The sequence below is a fragment of the Typopeltis vanoorti genome, chromosome 5 (genome assembly GCF_054136105.1).
Source record: "Typopeltis vanoorti isolate ZY-2024b chromosome 5, IOZ_Tvanoo_1.0, whole genome shotgun sequence".
NCBI classification, from domain to species: domain Eukaryota; kingdom Metazoa; phylum Arthropoda; class Arachnida; order Uropygi; family Thelyphonidae; genus Typopeltis; species Typopeltis vanoorti.
Genome location: NC_143553.1, coordinates 84,765,412 through 84,791,527, shown reverse-complemented (window position 1 = coordinate 84,791,527; position 26,116 = coordinate 84,765,412). Strand labels below are relative to the sequence as shown.

The following is a 26,116-nucleotide window of genomic DNA, read 5'->3' as shown; positions in this document are numbered from 1 at the left end:
GCAAGTAAAAGGAAAAATGCTCATGGTAGAATGATCTTAAAAAATGCTGAGGGTAGGGAGGTAACTGAATCAGTCGATGTTGTGGAATTACTGAGCGAGCACTTTGCAAGAGTATATCATCCAGGTGGTGGCTTTGCGAAAATGGAGGAACCAACAGCTTATACTGGAATTGTGATGGATGAGGTAGAGGTAACTAGTCTATTACACAACCTCAATGTCAATACATCTGTGGGATTGGATGGTATACCAGCTCGTGTCGTACGTGAAGCGGCCAAAGAATTGTCAGTGCCCTTGACCATTATGTTTAATTTGAGCCTCAGGACTGGGTCAGTCCCAAGGGGGTGGAAAGAGGGGAAAATAGTTCCACTGCACAAAGGTGGTTCCAAGGCTGCTGTTGAAAATTACCGGCCAATCAGCATAACAGGAATCATTATCAAGGTCTTAGAGAAAATAGTCAAGAGGAAAATACAAGATTGGATAGAAGAAAATGGGATACTGTATCGGGGACAGCATGGTTTTGTGAAAGGTAGGTCATGCCTCAGTAACTTGCTCATGTATTATAACACAGTATCGGCTGAACTGGATAAGGGTAATGGGTTTACAGTGATTCTGCTGGACCATGCTAAGGTCTTTGACAGGATACCACATGGAATTCTAATCAGTAAATTGCAGCATATGGGAATGGACATAGGGTTGGTGAGATGGATAGGAGGGTGGTTGACGGAGAGATATCAGAGAGTGGTTTACTCAGGAGTAGAGTCCACAAGACGGCCTGTGACTAGTGGTGTACCACAAGGATCTGTTCTTGGACCACTGCTGTTTAATTTGTTCATAAATGATATAGGAAAGGATCTGAGAGGAACAGTTCATTTGTTTGCGGATGATGCGAAGTTGGGTAGGGCAATAGTGAATGCAGATGACGTCAAAATTTTGCAGGATGATTTGGATAGATTGGAGGTCTGGGCTAGGGAGAATGGATGTCAATTTAATGTGGCAAAATGTAAGGTTATGCATTTTGGGGTGAAAAGATGGGAGGCAGTTTACTGCATTGGTGGAACCGTGCTCCAGGAAATTGATGAGGCACGAGATTTAGGAGTGTTGGTGGATAAGGAATTGAAATTTAGGGGACACATTGCAAAAGTGGCCAAATCAGCTCATCAAATCACTTGGTTGCTGAAGAATACATTGACAAGCAGAGACAAGCAGGTTATTGTTCCTCTGTATCGAGCCTTGATAAGACCTCATCTCGACTACTGTGCTCAGATTTGGTCACCTAGGTTTCTTCTTGATGGGGAGGAGGTGGAGAGGATCCAGAGGCGAGTGACCAAGATGATAGCAGGTCTGTGGAATGAACCGTATGAGAACAGGTTGAGGATTTGTGGGTTGCAAAAATTGGTTGATAGGCGGAGGAGGGGAGATATGATTGAGACATTCAAATTACTGAAGGGTTTCTATAAAATTAATTCAGAAGATATTTTTGAGAACAGGGCTGGTTGTGGGAGGACTAGGGGACATCCATGGAAACTGGGCAAAAGTGTGGTTAGTAAAGGTGTTAGAGCTGGGTTCTTTACTTTTAGAGTAGTGAATGAGTGGAATGCGCTCCCTGAGTCTGTGGTGGATGCTGTGACAGTGAATGAGTTTAAGGCGAGGTATGATAGATACTGTATGAATGTCAAATAGTTGTGATGAAAATGATTTGGGGCCTCCCTCGATGAGTCTAATGACTCCCTGGAGTTGCCCGTAATAATAATAATAATAATAATAATAATTATAGCTATGGAACACAGCTGAGTGACTACTGAATGAATAGCGATACTAAAGTTGAGATTTAATTTCAGGGCCGACCTTTCAAGGACACACAGAATCTTGAAATAAAGCACGGAGTTACTAGAGATTAGTAGAGGCTGTAAAGTTAAAGTTTAAGGATAGCTGTGTTTAGAATTATAGTGCCTAAAGAATTAGTTGAATGCAGGAAGAATGAACAACTGTGCTTATAAAACCTCAAGTTAAGAATTATTGTGTATTGCCTTAATTCATGGGTGATCAGTACTTCATGCAAGAACGTTTGTTTATGTGTATAGTGACCGATGATTAATTCAGTTATTGCTTAGAAGATTTATTTAATGAATGCCGTATACTGTTTAAGTGTTTACAGTTATAAAAAGTGTTTACGTATAAGTAGATGAAGAAAAAAGATTATCGGTAAGATTATTCCAACCTTTAATATTTCTATACAGAGAAGTGTGTGAGTTTCATCCTAGAATTTCCTTATACTAACAGTAACTATTGCAGAGAATTAGCTGAAGTGTAAAATTAAAAGTGTTTGTTTGTGAAGAGGTGTTACTGCAATTTTTATTGTATTTGGAACTTAAGGAACTGTGAGAAGACTGTATTATAGAGATAATAGATTTACTATTGTCTGAGTTTGTGTGATTGTACTTATCAGAGAAGCTAAAATGTTTGTGATATCTTAATTACTGATTTGAAGTTAAGTGTAAAATTTGTGATTTTAAAATTAAATGTTTGTTTTTGTTAATCAAAAGTTGTATTTTGCCTGAATCTCTTTTACTGCACCATTCATAAAATATTCGAACCAAAGCGGGTAAATTAAGTAAGCTAAATATACTCGGCCAGTATATATAATAACAACATATAAGGGAAAGGTGGTTAAGAGTTGGTTTATCTTCAATTCTTGAACTAATTCAGACATAAAGTGGTGCAGTCTTAAATATAAATTTTCTTTATATTTGAATTAGAAATCAACTTGCAACCTATCAGCTAGTTAAGAACATCATAATAACCATATATCGGATCCAAAGTATAGATTGAGAAGAAGTAGGATCCAACACAAGTACTTCCTGCGGTCTTTCAGCAGAAAGACATCAGAATAATATTATATATCCTTGGAAATAAGTCTTCTGATGCTAATAGTATCCCTGAAGCATACTCAAAATTTCAGCTGACATCTATCCAATACATGTAAGAAAGCTTACATTCAAGACAAAAAAAATTCAATTTTAAAAAAGAATCAGATAAAATTTTGCCATCACAATACCTATGGCCCTCGTCTCTGTGCTCTCTCTCTTTCTCTAAAATAATGGAGATCATCAGCCAGCAACTTCTTAATCAACAAGAGAGACACCAATTAATAAATGATCACCAGTACAGATTCTGCTGCTCAAGATTCTCAGAAGGCAGATGAGCACCTTGCCCACATCAGCCACCTCTGGACACATGCAATGGAAAGGCTTGAAGAAACATGTGCAGCCATACAACATTTGAATTCAATTACAAATCCAATAAATCTGCTTTTACTTTTTTTTTTTTTCTCTTTCATTTCACATGTCTATATTCTCTGGAAAGTCTTCTCTATGAAGTGTTCCACAACCAATACAACCTCCAGCTTTTCAAAAATTTCAATAGTTTCCTTCTCGCTTAACCCTTGCTTACACATGATACTGGAGTGCTATAACTTTCTATAGATTCTACAACTTCTTCTTTGGGAATTGATATAAAAAACTATCTGCTTTTTTATTTTTATTTCATATGGGGGTTCTCCCCTTTCCTCTGCTGTCGCCTTAGGAACGGGTGGAGCCTTCCTAATGAGAGATTAACTATGTATTTTATGACTGTAGATCTGTGTGTGTTCACAGAGCCAGTTCACCTTTTCTGATGGATGAAAAACCCTCTACTTCTATATGAGACTGGCTAACTCACCTTTAGTCGAAAGAGACAAGATAAAGGTTCCTCATGTTATGGACAGGAATTGAACCCAGGTATTTCCAACCAAAGGGCTTCGTCTATACTGACTGAGCTACGGAGGCTCAATTCCAACTATCTGCTACTCATTCACTCACCACTAGTCCCTCCTCCACCATTTCTTCTCATTTAAGTACCATGATATCATACTTATAAGGATGAAATACCTTAAAGCAATGATCATTAAGTACGTCAACTATATTCTCCACAGTAGTCACAACTATCATTTCATCAACAGATATCATCCACTCATAATCATTCTTTTTTCCACTGGTCACATATTGTAAGAATCATCTAGGATTTTTCTTAGCTGGATTGGCTTACTGCTTATGCTGCACTTTTACTTTCCTTACCAACCAAGTCACTTTTAATAAATTTAGTCTAATCCTTTTTCCAAGTGTGTGCAAACAAAGTTTGCACCTGAAAGTATCTTCAGGACTGGGGTAAAGTGGAACAACACCGGGCAACTCCTTGCAAAGGTGGAGCAAGCTACCAACACTCCTATCTCAGTATCTCCTATAATGCAAAACACATCTTCTTTCGGATACATATAATGTTATGCATTAAGGGAAGGGCCACTACCCAGACTAGTTTCGACCTTTATTAAGGTCTCTTCAGTGGGAGCCAGGCCCAAGTGGAAATACCAAGGCAGAAGCATTAGCAAGGTCATCTCCTCCTATAGGAGCTGCCAAATGGTGTGCCACCTTTTTATTAAATTACTCTGGATTTAGAAAAAGATGTTGAAAGTTTATTTTTCACTTGGTCAGACTATAATAAATGTAGTTTAATCCTTTATCCAAGTGTGTGCAAACAAAGTTTGCGCCTGAAAGTATCTTCAGGACTGGGGTAAAGTGGTACAACACCGGGCAACTCCTTGCAAAGGTGGAGTAAGCTAACATCACTCCTATCTCAGTATCTCCCATAATGTAAAACACATCTTGCAGATATGTATAATGCCACGCATTAAGGGAAGGGCCACTACCCAGACTAGTTTTGACCTTTATTGAGGTCTCTTCAGTGGGAGCCAGGCCCAAGTAGAGATACCAGGCGTCATCTCTACCTATAGGAATTGCAAAACAGTGTGCCACCTTTTTATTAAATTACTCTGGATTTAGAGAAAGATGTTGCAAGTTTATTTTTCACTTGGTTAGACTATAATAAATTTAGTTTAATCCTTTATCCAAGTGTGAGCAAACAATTGTTAGATATTGTGAAGAGGACAAGTGTCAATGGAAGGATAGTGTGTGTGCTGCCTCGTTTTGACAATTAAGAGTTAAGTACATGAGCGATGATAATGAATGATATGATTGCAAGAATGTGCAAAAAAAAAGAGGTCTGGAATTTGTTGATGTTTGGAGTGTATTTGAAGGAAAATGACAGTTGTATGCTAGAGATGGGCAGTATCTGAACATGGAAGGACATAAGCGATTGAAGAAGTTACTGTTTTCTAAACAAGTTGAAGTAATTGGGCAGGAAAACTATGATTGAAAAGGTTGAGTGTAAGAGAGAGAGAAACTTGAGCAGTGATTGTATATTTATCAATCCTTATTCACAGAATAAATTGTAGAAGAGAGGGGATAAAAATCGGCATGGGACTACTGAAATTAGTGACATATATCAGTTTTAAAGCTGGTACAAGAACTAGAGAATTTGCAATTTTTGTATACCAATTCAAGAAGCATTCGAAATAAGAGAGAAGAATTTTTGGCATTAGTCAGTGCAATCTCACCAAAAGGTGTAGGCATTAGTGAAACTTGGCTGTCAGCAGAAGATGTCACTAGAATTGAATGTGATGGGTACAGTATTTTCAGGGAGGATAGAGAAGATAAAACAGGAGGAGGAGTACTGTTGATGATAGCTGATGTGTTGCAGCCAAAGAAAGTAGTATATCAAGATGATAGACATGTGAATGAGAGTTCATTTGAGGTGGTCTGGTGTGAAATAGTGACCAACACAACCAAATATACAGTTGGATGCTGCTATAGGTCAGGGGGTACAAGGGGAGATATTGAATTCATGAATCAGCAAATTAGTGCAATGAGTGCAGGTTTAGTGATTATTATAGGGGATTTTAATTATGGTGATATCAATTGGAAAGGAGGAAATATCACGTAACAAAAAGGAAATAGAGTTCATACATCTTCTACAAGATCATTACTTGAAACAGCACATAACTGAAGGGACACATGGTGTGAGAGTGTTGGACCTGGTTATTGGTTCAGAGGATATATGCAAAAGCAAGGTGTCCTCATTACCTCCAATTGGTGAAAGCAATCATGTGGTATTGGCTTGGGAGGTTGCAAAATCTGTGGATTTTTCTGTTAAAAAGGAGTATATACGGAACTACAGGTTACGCAATTATAACAAGCTTCAGATTGAGCTTGAAGCCATCCCATGGAAGAACATATTGCAGGGGAAAGATGTTACCAGTGCTTGGGATAAAATCAGCAGGTATCTGAGGAAAGCAATATCAGATTGTGTTCCCATGGTCAGGAAGACAAACAAGGTAGGCGTTAGATGGATGAGCAGTAGTATCAAACCTGATCTGCAAAAAAAGAAAATGTTATGGAGAATGTACAAGGAGAAATGCGATCAGTACATCCATAAGCAGTACAAGGCTCAAGCTAGGAAGGTTACCAGCATAGTAAGAAAAGCTAAATCAGATTATGAGAAGATCTTAGCCAATCAGATCAAGGGTAATCCCAAAGAGTTCTTCCGCTATGTGGCAAGTAAAAGGAAGAATGACTTCGGAAGGATAACTTTAGTGGGTGCTGATGGTATTGAGGTGACAAAATCAGATGTAATAGTCAAGTTACTGAGTGATCACTTTTCAAAAGTCTATCACCCAAGTGAGGATATCTCTGTACTTGTAGCAATAACTAATGTGAGAAGTGAAATTAAGAAATCAGAGGTATTTAATATATTGCAAAATTTAAATGCAAACACTGCTGTAGGTTTAGATGGAATATTAGCTTGGGTGTTGCATGAATGTGCAAAGGAATTGCCAACCCCTCTTACTTGGATATTTAACTTAAGTTTTAACTCTGGTATGGTCCCTAGGGAGTGGAAGTTAGGCGAAGTGGTTCCTTTGCATAAAGGCGGCTCTAAAACTGCGGTAGTTAATTACAGACCAATCACCATCTCAGGATATAATAAATTTAGTTTAATCCTTTATCCAAGTGTGAGCAAACAAAGTTTGTGCCTGAAAGTATCTTCAGGACTAGGGTAAGGTGGTACAACGCCGGGCAACTCGTTGCAAAGGTGGAGCAAGCTAACATCACTCCTGTCTCAGTATCTCCCATAATGCAAAACACATCTCCTTGCGGATATGTATAACATTATGCATTAAGGGAAGGGCCACTACCCAGACTAGTTTCGACCTTTATTGAGGTCTCTTCAGTGGGAGCCAGGCCCAAGTGGAGATACCAGGCAGAAGCATTAGCAAGGCCATCTCTACCTATAGGAGTTGCCAGTTTTACCATCTCAGGAGTAGTGGTAAAAGTATTGGAAAAGTTGGTTAAAGACAAAATTCAAGACTGGGTGGATCAGGATATGATATTCTATAGAAGCCAATACGGTTTTGTTAAAGGTAGATCCTGCCTTAGCAATCTATTAACTTTTTATAAGAGAATGACATCTGAGTTTGACAAAGGAATTAGCTACACAGTGGTACTTCTGGATTTCCAGTGGTACTTCTGGATTTCGCTAAGGCCTTTGACAGGATACCCCAAGGAACACTGTTATGCAAACTAGAGCAGATGGGAATGGATACTAAATTGATGATGTGGATAGGAGAATGGTTCAGGGAGAGATACCAGAAGGTGGTGTATGGAGGAGCAGAGTCCAGGATGAGGCAGGTGACCAGTTGTGCGCCTCAGGGCTCTGTGCTTGGGCTATTGTTGTTTAATTTGTATATAAATGATATAGGAAATGGCTTAAAGAGAGAGATATTCAGTTGTTTGCTGATGATGCAAAGTTGGGTAGTGCAATAAAAAATCAAGCTGATGTTGAAAGTTTGCAGGATGATTTAAATAAGCTGGTAGAATGGGCAAATGATAATGGATGTCAGTTCAATGTGGAAAAGTGTCAAGTTATGCATTTTGGGATTAAAAGATTACCAGCTGTGTACTACATTGATGGAAAGTACTCCAAGAGATTGATGAGGCTAGAGACTTAGGGGTGTTGGTAGATAGGGAAATGAAATTCAGGGGACACATTGCTAAGGTGTCCAAGATTGCACATAAGATTACTTGGTTGTTGAGGAACACACTGACATCCAGAGATAAAGAGGTTATTATTCCCCTTTATAAAGCGTTGATACTTCCACATTTGGATTACTGTGCTCAGGTCTGGTCCCCTGGATTCCTTGGAGATGAGGAGGCTGTGGAGAGGGTTCAGAGAAGAGTGACTAAGTTGGTGAATGATGTAAAAAATGCTCCCTATATTGTGGATTGCAGAGGTTGGTTGATAGGTGGAGAAGAGGGGATATGATAGAAACATTTAAATTACTGAAAGGTTTTTATAGGATTGATGCTGGAGAAATGTTTCAGCTGTGTGATAGTGATGGAAGAACAAGAGGTCATCCCTGAAAATTAAAGAAGAGTGTGGTTAACGAGGGTGTGAGAAGGTTTTTTGCCTGGAGGGTGGTGAATGAGTGGAATTCATTGCCTGATTTAGTTGTGAGTTCTTCATCTGTAAATGAATTCAAGAAGAGATATGACAGATATTTGTTTGCTAGTTTGGGTCTCCCGTGATGAGTCTGCTGACTCCATGGAGATACCCGTAATAATAATAATAATCTAGTAGCATTCACAATTTCATTAGCTAGTTCAAGAACAAGTATAACAGCTAGTGCGTGTTATATGAGGTCTCTCTTAATAATAATAGTTTCACAGAATGACAATGATGCCAAGGGCACTGATAACAAATGCTGACACTTTCCACTGTGAGAATGTTCACTATATAAATAGCTACTTCATATGAGGTCTGCATAAAAACCACTTATAACATATTTTCTCACCATCTCCAACAACTTACTCAATATTTTCCAATGAATACATTTAATAAATTTCACAAATATTAAAAATACTGCATGAAATCATTCCTGCTGAAGTTGAATAATGCACCTGCCACTTCCATATGGTAAATTCATATGTGAAGAAACTGCTTTTTTTATCCAACTATCTAATACTATTTAATTATAATAATTTAATTATTAAACTATCTAATTTTACAAAACTTTCATAGCATATAATGGTATGTACTTAATTACATATGCCCCAGTGTCAGTCCTAAAGACATTACAACTCACTCTGAATGAAATTAACAGATAACATGAAAAATGAACTGTTCATCTTCTCTTCAGATCAGATGTTTAATCAGAAAATTCATAATGATTAAAGAAATATTTATCATGTTGAAAGTCTATGTCTGGTATATATGCCAAATGGAGATTGTTTGCTGAACAATGTTTTAATCTTAATTAGTTTCATGTACTTTATAGTGCATCTCTTTAGGAAGCATGAAATAAACTAAGCTGATGTTACAGTGACTGGGTTTTACAACAAGCAAGCTAATGATATCAGTAATACAGAATATTTGAAATAGGCTAACAATGATACATACACATAAATCACGGTATGACTTATTTCACTCTCATGAAGAAGAAGTATACTATAATGCACAGGAAACTATCAGATTAAATTAAATTAAATTGTTCAACAGTCTTTTCATCCATAGATGTCTCCAAACAAAATATTTGATATTAATTTAAGAATTAAACATCACAAAACAGAAAAAAAAAACTAAAATAAACAATTTAAAATTACATATGCAGCAGTTATTCAGTGAACTTCAAGCTATTTCCTTTTTTAGAAACAACAAAGTTTGATGTTTCCACAAAAACATTTTTAAGTAATTAAAAATGAAAATATACCTGAATTTTGGACGGTAGAGAAAAATATCCCAACACTGTTAATTTTCTGGTGTCCACGTTCCCTCTGACTCCCACTTGTATACCTGTTCCACAGATAGTAGGATAATATTAATTAGCCAACATATATACAAACACTCATTACAGCTGTATTCATAAAAATACTTTTGCATTTGGAAAGACTTTTAATGGGATTATATTGATCAAGACCATATAATAAACAACTATGTTATACCAACTAGTTTCACCAACTAAGGCTGTTGGCATCTTCAGGGTACATAACTGATGTAAGGCACTAAAAAGTAAAAAACTGTTACAAACTATAATCAACCAATTCCAATTATATTAAACAAAGAACAGAGCGTGTACAATACATGCATAGAGCGTGCATGATATCTTCTTCTTCTTCTTCTCCCATAGTCCTAAATGAGCCGTTGGGTCATTCATGGCTGGTAGGTGATACTCTTTGCTAGCCTCCTCCAGTCATCTCGGTCTCTTGTCCTGATGTCAGTTGAGAAAGGGAGGAATTTGTCCATTTTTTGATGTTATCAGTCCATTTTAATCGAGGTCAGCCCCTAACCCTTGATCCCGGAACGATTCTTTTAGGGTTTGCTTTGGAATGCCATTAGCCCTCTCCACATGTCCAAACCATTTCATCTGTCTTCTTCTGATGACTCTCAGAATATTTTCCCTTTTTCTCCCATCTATTGAGTCAATCAGTTTTCGGACATTTTCATTGGTTTCGTGAGCAGTATAGGGAATTCTCAAAAATCTTCTGTAAGTTTTAATTTCGAAAGACAGGAGTCTCCTCTCATCTTCCTTCAATAAAGTCCAGGCCTCACAACCACACAAAAGGACAGAATTCACCAAGGTGTCAATTAGTCTTAGTCTGGTTGTGATTGCTATTCTGTTATCTCCCCACAATGGTTTTTAACTTTTGTAGGGCCACGATTGCCTTAGCAATTCGGTATTTAATGTCGGTTTTTGAACGACCATCTTGACTCAACGTACTTCCTAGATAAGTGAACTTCTTTACATTCTCAATTTGCTTATTGCCAATTTGTATCTTTAAGAATTCAATGTCTGATTTTGAGGTTATCATTGTTTTTGTTTTTTATAGGTTTATGTATATCACTTGATATGTATATCGCATGATATCACTTGTTGTTATTTAGGAACGTTCTACAGTTCAATCTTACTGGAAACTATCCCTAAGTATGGAATGATGATGGTAGAAATATAACGTATATCATCTTGTTGTCTTTGTCAGGGTTCAGAGAAAAGTATCTTGTGGACGAGTCTTTGAGGAAATCCATTCATGGTAAGGTTAGTGGATATCAGGGATAGTTCTTCCTGAAATGTAAATAACGTCCTGTACTGGTAGGTTTGCGGTAAACTGAGAGGTTGATACCACCATTTTGGCCGATGTAATTCAAGCAGCACGAGCAGGGTGTGTTATAAACTCCAGCATATTTGGAGAAAGGATGGCTAGCTTTTAGAAATCTTAAGAATTGTCTAATCGTTTCTGTTGGTTTAAAGGCCACTCTTATTTTATGTGGTCTAAGGAGTCGAGCAATCTTATTGGAAACTGTCCCTAAGTATGGAATGATGATGGTAGAAATATAACGTATATCATCTTGTTGTCTTTGTCGGGGTTCAGAGAAAAGTATCTTGTGGACGAGTCTTCGAGGAAATCCATTCATGGTAAGGTTGGTGGATATCAGGGATAGTTCTTCCTGAAATGTAAATAATGTCCTGTACTGGTAGGTTTGCGGTAAACTGAGAGGTTGATACCACCATTCGAAAGCTTCTTAATTAAAGTGTCCAGAAATGATAACTGGTTATCTTTTTCAAGTTCTAGAGTGAATTTGATTGTGTGGTGTAGAGAGTTGATTTTGTTAAGAAAGTCGAACAGGTCCTTTTTTGTGTGGTTCCAAACGATAAAGATATCATTCACGTATCTCCACCATACTGTGGGTTTAGGGTCTGTTTGAATTAAGATTTTACTTTCAAAATCCTCCATAAAGAGATCATCACAAGATGGAAGTTTGCTCCCACAAAACCCACAGTATGGTGGAGATACGTGGACGATATCTTTATCGTTTGGGACCACACAAAAAAGGACCTGTTTGACTTTCTTAACAAAATCAACTCTCTACACCACACAATCAAATTCACTCTAGAACTTGAAAAAGATAACCAATTATCATTTCTGGACACTTTAATTAAGAAGCTTTCGAATGGTGGTATCAACCTCTCAGTTTACCGCAAACCTACCAGTACAGGACGTTATTTACATTTCACTTCCTGCCACCACATTTCTCAGAAACTTAGTATTGTACACATGTTGAAGAACTGTGCCTCTCTCTCTCTCTCTCTCTCCTTACAACAGATCAACAAGACCTCCAGGAAGAACTATCCCTGATATCCGCCAGCCTTACCATGAATGGATTTCCTCGAAGACTCGTCCACAAGATACTTTTCTCTGAACCCCGACAAAGACAACAAGATGATGTACGTTATATTTCTACCATCATCATTCCATACTTAGGGATAGTTTCCAGTAAGATTGATAGACTCCTTAGACCACATAAAATAAGAGTGGCCTTTAAACCCACAGAAACGATTAGACAATTCTTAAGATCTCCAAAAGATAGCCATCCTTTCTCCAAATATGCTGGAGTTTATAACACACCCTGCTCGTGCTGCTTGAATTACATCGGCCAAACTTTAAGGAGCCTTGAAATTAGGCAAAAAGAACACATAGGTGATGTCAATAATAACAGAGAAGAAAAATCAGGGTTAGCTTTTCATTTTTCAAGAACGAACCATACCATAGAGTGGGATAAAAGCAAAATTCCTTACATGGAGGAGGACTTCCACTCCCGAATTTTTAAGGAGGCCACAACAGTTGCCTGCTGTATACAAAACCTTAACAGGAACCAAAGACTAATCTTGCCCGTGATCTGGAAGACCCTTATCAGATCTTTCAACTCGCCAGAACTGAATTATAGTGCCAACTATAGAATGTTCCTAAATAACAACAAGTGACATCATGCACGCTCTATGCATGTATTGTATGCGCTCTGTTCTTTGTTTAATATAATTGGAATCGGTTGATTATAGTTTGTAACAGTTTTTTACTTTTTAGTGCCTTACATCAGTTATGTACCCTGAAGATGCCAACAGCCTTAGCTGGTGAAACTAGTTGGTATAACATAGTTGTTTATTATATGCACTTGATCAATATAATCCCATTAAAAGTCTTTCCAGAGCTTTTTGGTCAAGAAAATTAAACGTTTTTTGACATCAATACTTTTGCATTTCATCATTTTGGATAAAGACACATTACTTAATCAGGAACCAAAACAATTATAATATTCCCCCAACTATCAAATGTAGGGAAATACGTGGAACAATATCTTACCTTCAGCCTAGTTGGCTGAGTGAATAGTATACCCACTCTATTTGAAACCATAACCATAGATTATGGGTTCAAATCTCACTGAGCAGATATTTTTGAATGCATTTCAGATGGTAGACAATTTCTGTCATCTAACGTGAGCCCACTACTTGGTTTACCAGGCTTGAAGTGGCTTGGATAAAACTATCATGTTTGGCCTCTAGAGCAGGGAAATCACATTATCCAACCCATTCACAGTACTTAAATATATGACAAGTTTACAACCTTTCATGGGTGAGATTCACATAAAGCAAAAAAGAACAGATTCAATTTTTTTTTTTTTTTTGAAGTTCTGTAAGGTTGGTCATTTTGAATTTACAACCAAATCAAATGTATTATGTCTGTAAATTGTGTGCTCTTCTGTCTGGTTTGCCTATTTGAGAGATGAAAATTCTGAGTTTCAGGGAGGAAAAATCCTCCACTTCTATATGAGACCAGTTAACTCACCTTCAGTTGAACAGTCCTTATAAAGGTTTGTCACATCCTAGATGGGATTCAAATCCATTTTAGGTGGGGTATGAATTTCATTACCTAGTGTGAGATCATCACCCTGCTTATTGGAGGTCTGAAGTGGCTTGACAAAAGGTTCCATGTTTGGTCTATAGAGCAAGGTTTGCAGACTATGTAAAAAATAAATAAAAATACAAAGAAATATATAAAAGCAATAAAAATAGAAAAAAAAATCCTTAGCCTAGCTATGGTACAAAATGCATTTTAGATTTGCATATAACCTTTTGTGGGTTGGAGCAGCAACATTAAAAAAAAAAGGTCTTTCCAACCAAAAGGCATAATTGATATGGACATACATAATTAAGCAATAGAGGTTCCCCAGTTTTTGCTAGGAAACAATATAAAGATCCAATGAATGACTGATACATCTATTTAAAATATTCATAAATATATTATTATGTAGGTGTCTGCAGGAAGTCCAAGGACTTGTAAGAGAAACTTTACTCGCACACCACACATACACTTATCATACTTCATTGAAGGGCTTAACTCCTGCCAGCACTTTGCTCATCACATGCTATGAGAGAAATCTAGATCTCATGTGTTGATCAAAGATTATTCAACAGCTACAGATCCCCCCCCTGCTGTACATCCTTACACAGACCTGTCATGAAATAAAAAAAATGTGTGTGTGTGTGTGTGTGTGTGTGTTAAACATGATAATATGGATTTATTATTATTATTATTATTCAGGCCTCCATGGTCAAAAGACTCATTGTGGGAGGTCCTTCCTAAGAAACACAAAGTCTATCAAGACTCATCGAGGGGAGGTCGCCCTCTAAGAAACACAAAGTCTATCATACCACTCCTTAAACTCATTGACCGTTCTCACTCTCACCACTCCATCAGGCAATGCATTCCATGGTTAACTTATGCAAATATTTTATTGGCATAAAATTGTTCCTTAGTATCAATGACATCTTCAGTATGATTTTAAATAAAATTAAGTAACAAGTGCAGAAACTGATAGATTCAACAATGAATGTGAAAAATGCACGAACATATATTAAGGTTCTAGTATAAATAACTTTAACAAGAGAATTGAAAAATTAATTACTTAATTAAAAAATGAAAATAAATAAAAATTTAATTTAATTAATATTGCAACTTGAGGTATAATTTAAGTTCATCTCTTTTTTGAGTCAGTAACTGTAGCAAGGTTTCACAAGTTTCTCTGTATAGACGAACCGTTATTTTCTTCCTAAGGATTCAGTGTCTAGTTGTGATAACCTGTTCTGCAAGTTCCAATTATTCTGGCTCAAGGAACTTAACTTATTCTAAATGTTCATCATGATGCACGGTCGCATATATGCTGGCCTGGCTGGCCTAGTGGTTAGTGTATCTGCTCTCCAGCCAAGAGCCTGCAGGTTCAAATCCTGCCGTGGGCATGGATGTTTGTGATTGTCTGTGAAAATACCAGTGGTGGTGGACAGTAGATGGCGTTGGTGTAGATGATGATGGTAGTTGTAGTTCGTTGTAGTTGGTGGAGACAAAGAATTGTAGAGGAGGTGCCCTCCCTGGAGGCATCATGTAATAATAATATACCTATTTGGTCAAATACAATAATCCACACTTGTAAGGAATATGATACACTCCAGGGTGGAAAATTATCTTTAGCTGAGCCTAGAAAAGTGGATATCTTGTTGATAGGGCAGAAGGACACTTGCAGCCCAAGAGATCTAAGTAGTTTGGCAATACCTTCTGAGACACCTCTGTATCACTATCAACAATTAGAGGCAGATGACAAGGAAACCATAATTATCAATTATCTTGTTAACATACAATTTCGTAATACCATTAGTAAGGAAGGTGGACTTGATGTGATTTATTTCTTGAGAAATAAGAATTTCAGTGGAACAGAGAGTGCTTGATGTACCAGTCTCAATGGTGTCATATTTTTGACAATTACAATGGTTTGAAAGAGGATGAATATAAAGTTCAGTATGTGTTTTATTTCTAAAAACTGAGAAATAACCATCTAGTACATCTGATAGCAGGATATCTAAAAAAGGCAATCTGATTGTTCTCTTCTAATTCAAGACTGAACTGGATACAATGATGAAAAGTGTTGATCTTATTGATGAACTCATGCAGATCTTCACAGGGATCCATGCCAAACCATAGAAATATCACCAACATATCTGTAGGATGGATGCTAGTCTGTATATCTTGTTCAAAATCATTACAAAAAGTAGTTAGCTAGTGTGGGAGAAAGAGGACTACTCACTGACTTACCCTCAATTTCTTGGTAAAGTTTATTTTGGCATATGAAGTAGCCAGAGTGAACGACAAAGTCAAATAGGCAGACAACATTTTCCAGAAAGTCTTGCTTGAGGAAGCTATGTTTTATCTAAAGGAACATTTGTGAATAAAGACACAATATCTTAAAATATCTATACAAAGAAAGTTGCAAAAACCCTGCTACATTGACCAAATCTAAAGAAAAATGATGGACTTAAATTATCTCTCTTATAGTTCTTCACAAGTTCCAGAATTAATTTAATATATATTTTAGTTTTCAATTAAGTAATTAATTAGTTAATTTTTTTAACTCTCTTATTAAAGTTATTTTTACTAGAACCTTAATGTATTTAGACCATTGGTACTCAACATCGTGTGCATGAAGTTTGTACATTTCATTGTTGAATCTACCAGTTTCTGTTGTTGTTTAATTTGAAAGTTATAATAAAGATCCTCTTAATACTAGGGTAAAAATTTTATGCCAATAAAATATTTATGTAAGTTATTGGTAGAGTCTCTGCTATAATGGCTCAGCAAAAAGTTAAGCAAGTTTGAGAGTGGTTAGTAGTTGGAAGGGTTCAATCGTTCGATGCTGTTGGCACACTCTTCCTTGATGAGTCTTTGGACTCCCTGGAGGTGTCACATATTAATAATAATTATCATGTCTTACGTTCCATTTCATCAAGTTGTTATATGCACATTTGAGGTGATTCATGCTGAAGTTTCTGGAATAAACACTATGCACAAACAGTAATGAAAATAAATACAATTTAATAAATTAAATATTTTCAATCTCACAATGTAATGCTTTGCCAGTTCAAGCTAGCATTATCAAAGGCACTTGGAAGACAACACACTCAGCAAAGACTAAAATTGCAATGACCTTCAGAATGAGTATAGTCAATAGTGATGTATATGGAGGGACAGTTGGGCTCTCTGCACTGATGTTCTGTGATTACAGCTGATGGGTATATACCATCAGTTCTATTACAGTTCACTGGGTTGTGTGGCACAAGAGCTGCTTCGAGGAACAGTCTCTGGGATTTAAACCAGGATCTGTGTGTAGTTTAGCTTTCTTCCACCAGATGAAATGGTATTCTTCAAAGACATGTTGAGCTAGTCCACATTTTGGTTATCCATACTGAATAAAATGTTTATGTTTTTTTTCTCCTTTCCATGGTGGGCCATCCTGTCTGTTCAAAGTACTGGATCTCATATTGACAGGGGGGGTTACTGCAGATACCTGGGAAGAAGAAGAGAGAGAGAGAGAGAGGCTCCCATATGTCCTTGTCTGAAGAAAGTGGAAAGGTTGTCCAAAGTTTGTAGACTGTTCTGATTTTGTGTTGTTGTATCAGAGAGTTTATTTATCTGTTGTACCTTAATGTATGGTAGGTATTATTATTATTTTTATTTTGAAGGGAGAGTTGCTCTTTAGCAATGGGGTGAAAGTGGAGAGCCCATTACTACACCTTCGATGTGTTTAAAGAGCTGGTTATTCCAGCTAAAATAACCCGATTTAAGGCAGTACTTGATAATGAATATGCAAACATGGAGGTGGGAAGAATTTTGGAAAGGAGCTTGAGTGTATTGTACACTGTAAAATATTTTTAACTTGGACAAAGTTTCTGTTGGGCAGCTTGCAATGCTGTCTAACAGACTTATGGTTTTATTTTATTTTTTAATCAATGTTGTGATTTTATGAAACCAAAATTCTAAACAAATGTTTTAACTTTGCAGTTACTCTGGAAAATACTGCATGTGTGTTGATCATTGCAAACACCAACTTCACCATCAAAATACTACTGCAAGACAAAGCAGACTTTATTAGGCTAGAAGCCTCAACCTTGATAAAAAAAAAAAAAAAACAGGCTCATCCTCCAAAAAAAGCAACATATCATAAGGCAGCCTTGAGAAATCTAAAACTGAACAAAAGCATAGTTTCAATAAAGGAAGGCAAAGGGAATGCCACAGTGTTTCATCATACAGATGACTACAACAATAAGTTAAAAGAATTATTATCAGATACGTCAACATATATTCCAATGGTGAAGGACCCTACAACATTGATAAAAAATAAAACCATAAGTCTGTTAGACAATATTACAAGCTGGCAAATGGAAACTTTGTCCAAATGAAAAATATTTTACTGCGCACACCTAGACTATATGGAATACCTCAAGGTCACAAACCTGGAGCCCCCACTATGTCCCATCATTGATGCCATAAACTGTATCACCTATAACCTTGCTAAACATTTGGCATCAGAACTTAACAAGCATACTGGCAAGGCATCGTCTTACATAAACACTTCCACGCACTTTAAAAGAGCTCTGATGTATCATCTGTTTTCACTAATTCCAGCGAATGACACACACTTGAGCACCTTTCTAAAATATTACTCCCTAATATTTAATGGAGAAGGGGATAGAAATCTGGATATTTTAGCTGGAATAACCAGCTCTTGATAAGCAAATTGAAGGTGCAGCAATGATCTCTCCACATTCACCCTCTCCATTACAAAATAAAAATAACTCCTGTTCTTTTCTTCTATGTCTGTCTAACATATACTGGATTCCATACTGAGGGACCACCATCGTAAGGAAAAAATATATTCAGTGTGAACAACTGAAAAGTGAAATAGCTCAACATATCTTGGATAAAGACCATTTCATAGAAGAAAACTAAAATATTATACAGATCCTGGTTTAAATTCCAGAGATTATTCCTGGTACTGACAATATTATACCTGTGAACAGTAAACACAGAACATCACTACAGACAGCATCACTGTCATTCTCCATACATGACAGTTCTTGTTCAGAATGTTATTGTGTCTTCAAAGTGCCTTTGATAATGCTAGCTCGAGATGGTGAAATGGTCAGGTTGTAAACATTTAGTTAAGTTAGTAAATTATTTATTTTCATTCCTGTTTCTACATAGTGTTTATTCCAGAAGCCTCAACATGAATACATGCATGCACACGCACGCACACACACTTTGCTAATTTATATACTTCTATCATATTTAATATTGCTATTATCAAATTTGAAGTCTTCATTCATACGATTTGTACTTCATATGCAACATTTTCATGGGCCAAATATATATATATATATATATATATATATATATATATATATATTTTAAAGGTTGGTCAATTGGTAGAGCCTCTGCTCCTAATGGCTCACACAAAAAGTTAAGCAAGTTTGAGTGCAGTTAGTAGTTGGAAGGGGCTCAATCGTTCGCTGCTGTTGGCACACTTTCCCTCGATGAGTCTTTCGATTCCCTGGAGGTGTCACATAATAATAATAATAATAATAATATTTTTATCTTTCTCCCACCCACGAAAGGTTCTTTGCAAACCTATAATACATTTTGTACCATGGGCAGGCTAGTGATATGTTTTTTTTATTTTTATGAATTGTATATATACTTTTTTTTGTATTTTTCATATAGTCCAGAAACCCTGCTCTAGAGACTAAACACGGTACTTTTTTCATGCCACTTCAGGCTTTAAATAAGTGAAGCGGTGGTTTCACACTGGACAATGGCATTCATCTCCCACCTAAACACAATCACAAACATCCATGCCCATGGCAGGATTCAACTCCACAGCCTGTTAGTTGGAGAGCAGGTATGCTAACCACTTGGCTAACCAGGTCAGGTAAATAAAGCCAGGTTACTTGGTTATGAATCTTCTTTTCTGTCTTGTCATCCTCATGGAAACAAACAATCATATCTGAATACAGTAGTTCAGATTGGTCTTATAAAGGAGAGAATAACATGATTACCCCTGCAAGTTAGTGTTTTCTTAAACATTTCCATATTCTGTTGTGATGACCTTACAACTTAAGCAGTGTGGCTCCTGAACTTCATTCTTTGTTTGCTAGCACTTTTTAGATCTCCATCCTCAGTGACATTCACTGCACTTTCAGATCTCCATCCTCAGCATCATTAACTAGTACTTTTAGATCTCCATTCCCCAGTGACTAACTTTGCAACAAATCTCCACTAATAAAACATTTAACCTGCCATCTCTTCGGTCTAAAATGTAACCCGAAAGTTGCAACACTGAGCATTCATTTCCAGTCATTCAGCTATCAACATGTGATGATAGATAGAAGAGTGATGGACTGCATCTGAATGGTTTTGAGTTGAGTCTTCTAGAAAGGCTGCTGTTGGAAGGATATGTAAGGAGTGATAACTTATTTTAACGGTATTAACAATACCAAATGAATTATTTTATATATAAAAGACGTTTATTAACTTTTTTCAACATTAGAGGGTTCCAAATTATGACTTTAGATATTTTGTCCATTACAGTTTGAATTGTTTCACTTACTCATTGTTGCATGTAAACTATAACATGCTGCTTTGTGCTCTGAAAATGCTAATTTGAAATTCAGCAAAATATTACCCGGCCTGGTTGGCCGAGTGGTTAGCGTATCCACTCTCCAGCCAAAAGGCTGCGAGTTCCAATCCTGCTGTGGGCATAGATGTTTGTGATTGTCTTTGAAAATACTAGTGGTGGTGGTAGATGGCATTAGTGATGATGGTAGTTGTGGTTCATTGTAGCTGGTGGATTTGAGTGGCAGAGATGGAGAGTCGTAGAGTAGGTGCCCTCCCTTGATGGATCTTTGAACTCCTTGGAGGTGTCATGTAATAATAATAATAATAATAATAACATCATAAGCTTCTTTCATCTTCATCCACTTCAGTCTATATAACCACTGAGCGGTATTTGGTTAAATGCTTTTTGCATAGTCCACTAGTAATATCATGCTATATTTTGACAAAGCTGATGGGTAAAAAGTAACTTAAAATTTGATTAAATCTCCCAGATATGGAGATCACTTTAACCAATTTGCTTACCTTTTGAGAGAGAGAGAGAGAGAGAGAGAGAGAGAATTTTTGAGAGAGAAAGATATAATTTTTTCTAAGGATCTGGGTATTACTGAAGTTAACAGAAAATTTAATTATGAGAAATTTTTTTTGAAGTTGACCCCCCCTATCACTAAAGGAGATCAATGTTTCAAGTGCATACTGTAGATTAGGACTGTCTGAATCAATTCAAGCTTCAAAACTGACTTCAACTTTCATTTAACAGACCTTAAAACTGCAAGGTTAAGTGTTAAATGAAGAGAAGTTTAGCTTACTATCATTACCAAGGTTAATAACATTTCAGGTATTTATTTTTTTATTTTATTTAGCATATGTTTAAAAATAGAAGAAATGAATGAGCAAAACTGACATTCAGTTAACTAATCAATGGCATATCTAAGAGTAAATGCAATTTTATTTACTCTTAGATTTACACTTGGATCTGGGATATCCAAGGAAGGAGTGTGTGTGTGTGTGTGTGTGTGTGCGGGTGGGTGGGTGGGTAGTTATCAGTGATATGATGCATAGTCTGCACAGCACCATACACAGAAAAGGGTGATTGTTCTGGTCATGGAGCCGACTGCAACTGTAAGGATCCACATATGACGAATGGTGGATTGCCTCCCAGATATGGAGAACACTTGCGAGTAACCTGACGAATAAGTAATCCCAGACCAACAGCATCATTGTCATCAGGAGTGGTAGAGCAACCCTTGGCAAGGCCTCTCAAACCAAAGTGCCACAAAACCCTAAGACAACAATGTGATGTGTTATGCCACCATTAAATAAACATGCCCCTGGGGAGGTATCCTAAGACCAACTACACGGGTGTCTGAATCATATCACAAATACTCTCTGTTTTGGGGGATCAGTAGACTGCATGGATTCCCCAGCTAGGAAGTAGCAACTTCTGACTAATACCTCACCTTGGGGTACAAATGGCAACAATGGTATCCTGGACACTACAAGAACGAGAAGACAGTATCAAAGATTTCAGGTGAGTGAGTGAAAGTCATATATAACAGAATGACAATGGGTGAAAGATCAGAGTCTTGGGAATGGTAGGGAAATTTGATGAGAGGAAGCCATCCCATACAATACATAACAAAAACAGTCCAAATACAAAACTAGAAACAATCCAAACCTCAACAAATTTGGCTGCATGAGACTGCCTCAAATTTGGGAAACCTACATCAGAAGACCTTCAGTCCAATCGCCCAAGGATACCAACATTGCCCACTAGGGGGCACCATCAGGCCTTTAGGAGAAATAATAGCTTCCTGCTTCTTCCTCACTTACTGTTTGTTGTGCCTGCATGCATGCGTCTTGTTCTTAAGTTTCTTGAAAATGGCAACGTGACGTTGCCGAAATATTGAAGTATATTAAAATTTATTTTAATGTATATCTCAGTTGACGTTGTAATTTCCTTAAATTATTTAGTAAAAAATGCAAAACCGTCTAAGCCTTTCCCCAAGAATAAAATGTTCTAAAATGGAACAAAATAATTATTGCATTACAACGACCTTACATGTGTTGTCTGTATCTTGAGTAACGTTAGGTGTTGTTACCAAACAATTTTGAACAATAGTTCACAAGAAAATTACATTTTCAATGAATTATGAAAGAATTCATCGAAAAATTATCAGCAAAATGTTTTTTTGAACATTTGCATTTTTGACGAATTGTTGTTTGATGAATTGCCATTTGGTAAACTGTCTTTTGATTAACTGTTTTCGATGAATTTTCATGAAATCCAGGATTCTACTGGTGGGTATACAGCACTATAACACTACTGATATATAGAATGATTTGAATGGGCTGGGGCTTTGGGCAAGTGATAATGGTTATCAGTTCAATGCTCGTGTGTATAAAGTAATGCACTTTGGTGTGATGATGAGATTTCCAATGTCACATCATCTAATCTAATCCTGTGGCTTCCTCATTAAGAGGGTTGCAGCTGATATATAGACAGCTTCCATGCCTCTCCATCTCTTGCTTCTGTAAGACTCTTGCCAGTCAAATCTTTGATGTTGTCTTTCCATTACAGTTGGACTCTTCCTCTCCTCCATCATCTTCCTCCTCTTCCTCCACCATCCCCTGCAATACTATTCTGGGAAGCTCTTAAGAGGAACCCCTCATCAAATGTCCTGCAAATGTTATTTTTCTTCTTTGGATACTAGCTATATAGTCTCTTTTCATTTTGAATCTTTTAAGAACCTCTTCATTGCTCACTCTTTCAGTCCAGCTGATACGATCGATTTTTCTCAAGCACCACATTTCAAATGCATTCAGTCAGTCACTCATCTCCTTATTGATCGTCCAGGACTCACATTCGTATGTCCCCATGCTCCAGATCATTGTCTTGGGGATTCTTACTTTCAACTGTTTGTTCAGATTTCTATTTCCTAATATGTGGTATATTTGGAAAAATGCTGCTTTTGCTTTTTTAATTCTGTTCTTAATTTCATAATTAGATCTATTGACTTCTGTTATCCAACTCCCAAGGTATTCAAAACTTTTTACATTTTCTATTCTTTGTCCATTCAAAGTGATTTTCCCATCATTTCCTTTCCTTGATATCTTCATCACTTTTGTTCTTCTGAATATTTATTTTCATTTTATATCTTTCATTTCCAACCCTGTTTCAGTCTGTTCAAAATTCTTTGCAAGCCTTCCTCTGTTTTGTTCATAAGAACAATGTCATCTGCATATCTTATATTATTTATCAGATATCCGTTTATTTTTATTCCATCCTTCAGATCTTCCAAGGCCTCCCTCATCATCCAATTACTATAGACATTAAAAAGGAGTGGGGACATCCTGCACCCTTTCTTATGGGGATCCATTCAGTATTCTCTCCTTCAAATCTGACCCTGGCTTCTTGAGTTTTGTATATGCTGAACAAAATTCTTATAATATTTTTATCTTTTCCTATTTTATGCAAAATATCAAATAAAACAGGGTGATTAACATTATCTAAAGTTTTTTCATAGTCCACAAAGCATAGATATAAATCTTTATTGCACTCAATCATTCTTCCCCTGAATAACCGTAGTGCTGTGATAGCTTCCCTCGTTCCCCTGAAACCAAACTGTGCTTCATTTAATTCCTTCTTGATCATCTTTTCCATTCTTCTATATATTATTTGATTAGGACTTTTGCAACATGGCTAATCAAGCTAATAGTATTCTCTTATGTTCTTGAGACCATCGTTCCTGTAGTCTTGGGAATAGGAATAAAAATAGATCGTACGAAGTCTTTAGGTATTCTATCCTCCTCCAGACTTCTATTAAAGATGATGGATAGAAGTTTTATTCCTTCTTTTCCCAGTGCCTTCAGTAACTCTCCTTGAATATCATCCACTCCTGGGACTTTCCTATCCTTTATTCTTTTAATAACTGCTTCGGTTTCCCATTCCTTAATTTCTGGGGCATCATCATTTTCTATCTGATCACATTTCAGATTATTTTCATCTCCATAAAGTTCTGTAACATACGTCTTCCATCTTATCATTTTTTCCCAACAAAATCTTTCCTCTTTCATCTTTCAAAGCACTGCTTTTTATCCTTCTCTTCTTCCCTGAAATCAAGTTCAAACCTTCATCCTTTGCTGTATCATTTTCATCTATTTCCTTGCAGACCTGACTGAGACAGTCTTCCTTTGCCTTTTTTAGCCAGAATTTTTACTTGTTTATTGATCTCTTTATACCTGATTTGGGCTTCATTGCTGTTCTTATTCTTCCATTTTCTTCTTTCGTCCATTTTTTCTATCACCTCCTCAGTAATCCAGGGCTTCCTTCCTCTCCTCTCTGCCTCACCCAGAAGACCTTTAGCACATTCCTTGATTTTCTCTCTTAGATCAGTCCAGATTACTTCAATAAGATCAGCCGTATTGATACTGATAGACCCCCTAATCAATACGGCTGATCTTATTTTCTAGTTCAGCTTGATATTTCTCTCTGATATCTTTTCTTTTTAGTCCATCAATTCTTATTTTTCTAGTTGCATTTTTTTCTTTATTTATTCATTTTAATCTTATTTTTATTTTAAATGTCAGCAGGTTATGGTCACTATTGCAGTCTGCTCCAGGATAAGTTTTTGCATTTTTTATTACATTTCTATATCTTGAATTAATTAATAGATAATCAATCTGATTTCTTCACCTCTCTGTCCAGGTGCTCTCCAAGTATACAGTCTTCTCTTATGTTCTTGAAACCAGGTGTTAGTCACTATCAATTCGTGTTTTCTGCAAAACTCCACCAGTCTGTTTCCCCTTTCATTTCTTTCTCCCAAGCCCCAAGGGCCCCATCAGACCATCCTCTCTCCCTTTCCCTATCTTTGCATTCATATCTCCCATTACTATCAGTATATCTGTTATTTTTCAAAGGTATACATTCCTCTATTTGTTGATAAATCTCTTCAACTTCTTCATCTATATGATCTGTTTTGGTAAGTATACTTGAGTTATGAGGATATTTCTTTCTAGGTTTGGCCTTTATTTTCAAAGCAATCACATTATACTGGTGGGATTATGCTTGAGGAAATTGAGAAGGATCCTAGCATTATGATGGATAGGAAGTTTATGTTCAAAGATCACTATTGAAAACTGCAAATATAACTCGGAGGATAATTTCAATGCTGAAACAAACACTGATATGTAAGTAAAAGGAAGCAATACTACCTCTTTAAATAAATAAATATTTATTTATATTTATTATTTATATTTACTATTAATTAATTTTTTATTAGTTTATTAATATTTATTATTCACTTATTTCCTTGCATTTTCATGTGAATTAAAGAAACCTCATGGCATAAGTATCTCTTAAAGAACATTCTACCAAGAGACCAGATCTGTACAAATCTGGTCTCTTGGGTTCCAAGGAGATAAAGAAGCTATGGAAAGTGTGCAAAGAGGAGTTAAAAAGATGATACCTAGACTATGGAATGTAGATTATGAGAACAGAATTGAGAATATATGGACTAGTAAACAGGAGAAATAGGTGTGTGGGGGGGATAATATAATAGAGACCTGCCTATAAACTTCAGAAAAGGTGTTATGAAATATTGGTTGATAAAATATTTTGTTATATGGAAGGTGGAGAGAGGATGAGGAAGCACTGTAGAAGTGAAGTTTGTATGTAGTTAAGAAAGTAGTGAGAGCTAAATTTCTCTCAGAGCAGTGAGTGAGGGCATACGTGAATGAGTTTAAGAGACAGTATCATAGCTTGTGTGGGTGATGTATGACCTCCTTTGATGAGGTCATTACTCCTTGAAGGTCTCTGATAATAGTAATAATATCAAATTGCATATCTCTTAATGCTATGTATC

General features: G+C 36.6%; 1 protein-coding gene across 3 annotated transcripts in view; it reads right to left on the bottom strand.

Moving 5' to 3' along the window:
• LOC150106608 (endosome/lysosome-associated apoptosis and autophagy regulator family member 2-like) overlaps positions 1 to 26,116 on the bottom strand; it is a 594,368-nt gene that overhangs the window by 39,431 nt on the left and 528,821 nt on the right. For all 3 annotated transcript variants that reach the window (XM_090392568.1, XM_090392569.1, XM_090392567.1), the window contains one exon: positions 9,695 to 9,777. In XM_090392568.1, coding sequence (XP_090248694.1) covers positions 9,733 to 9,777 — 45 coding nt within the window. In that variant the 3' untranslated portion in view covers positions 9,695 to 9,732. The remainder of the gene's footprint in view (positions 1 to 9,694; positions 9,778 to 26,116) is intronic.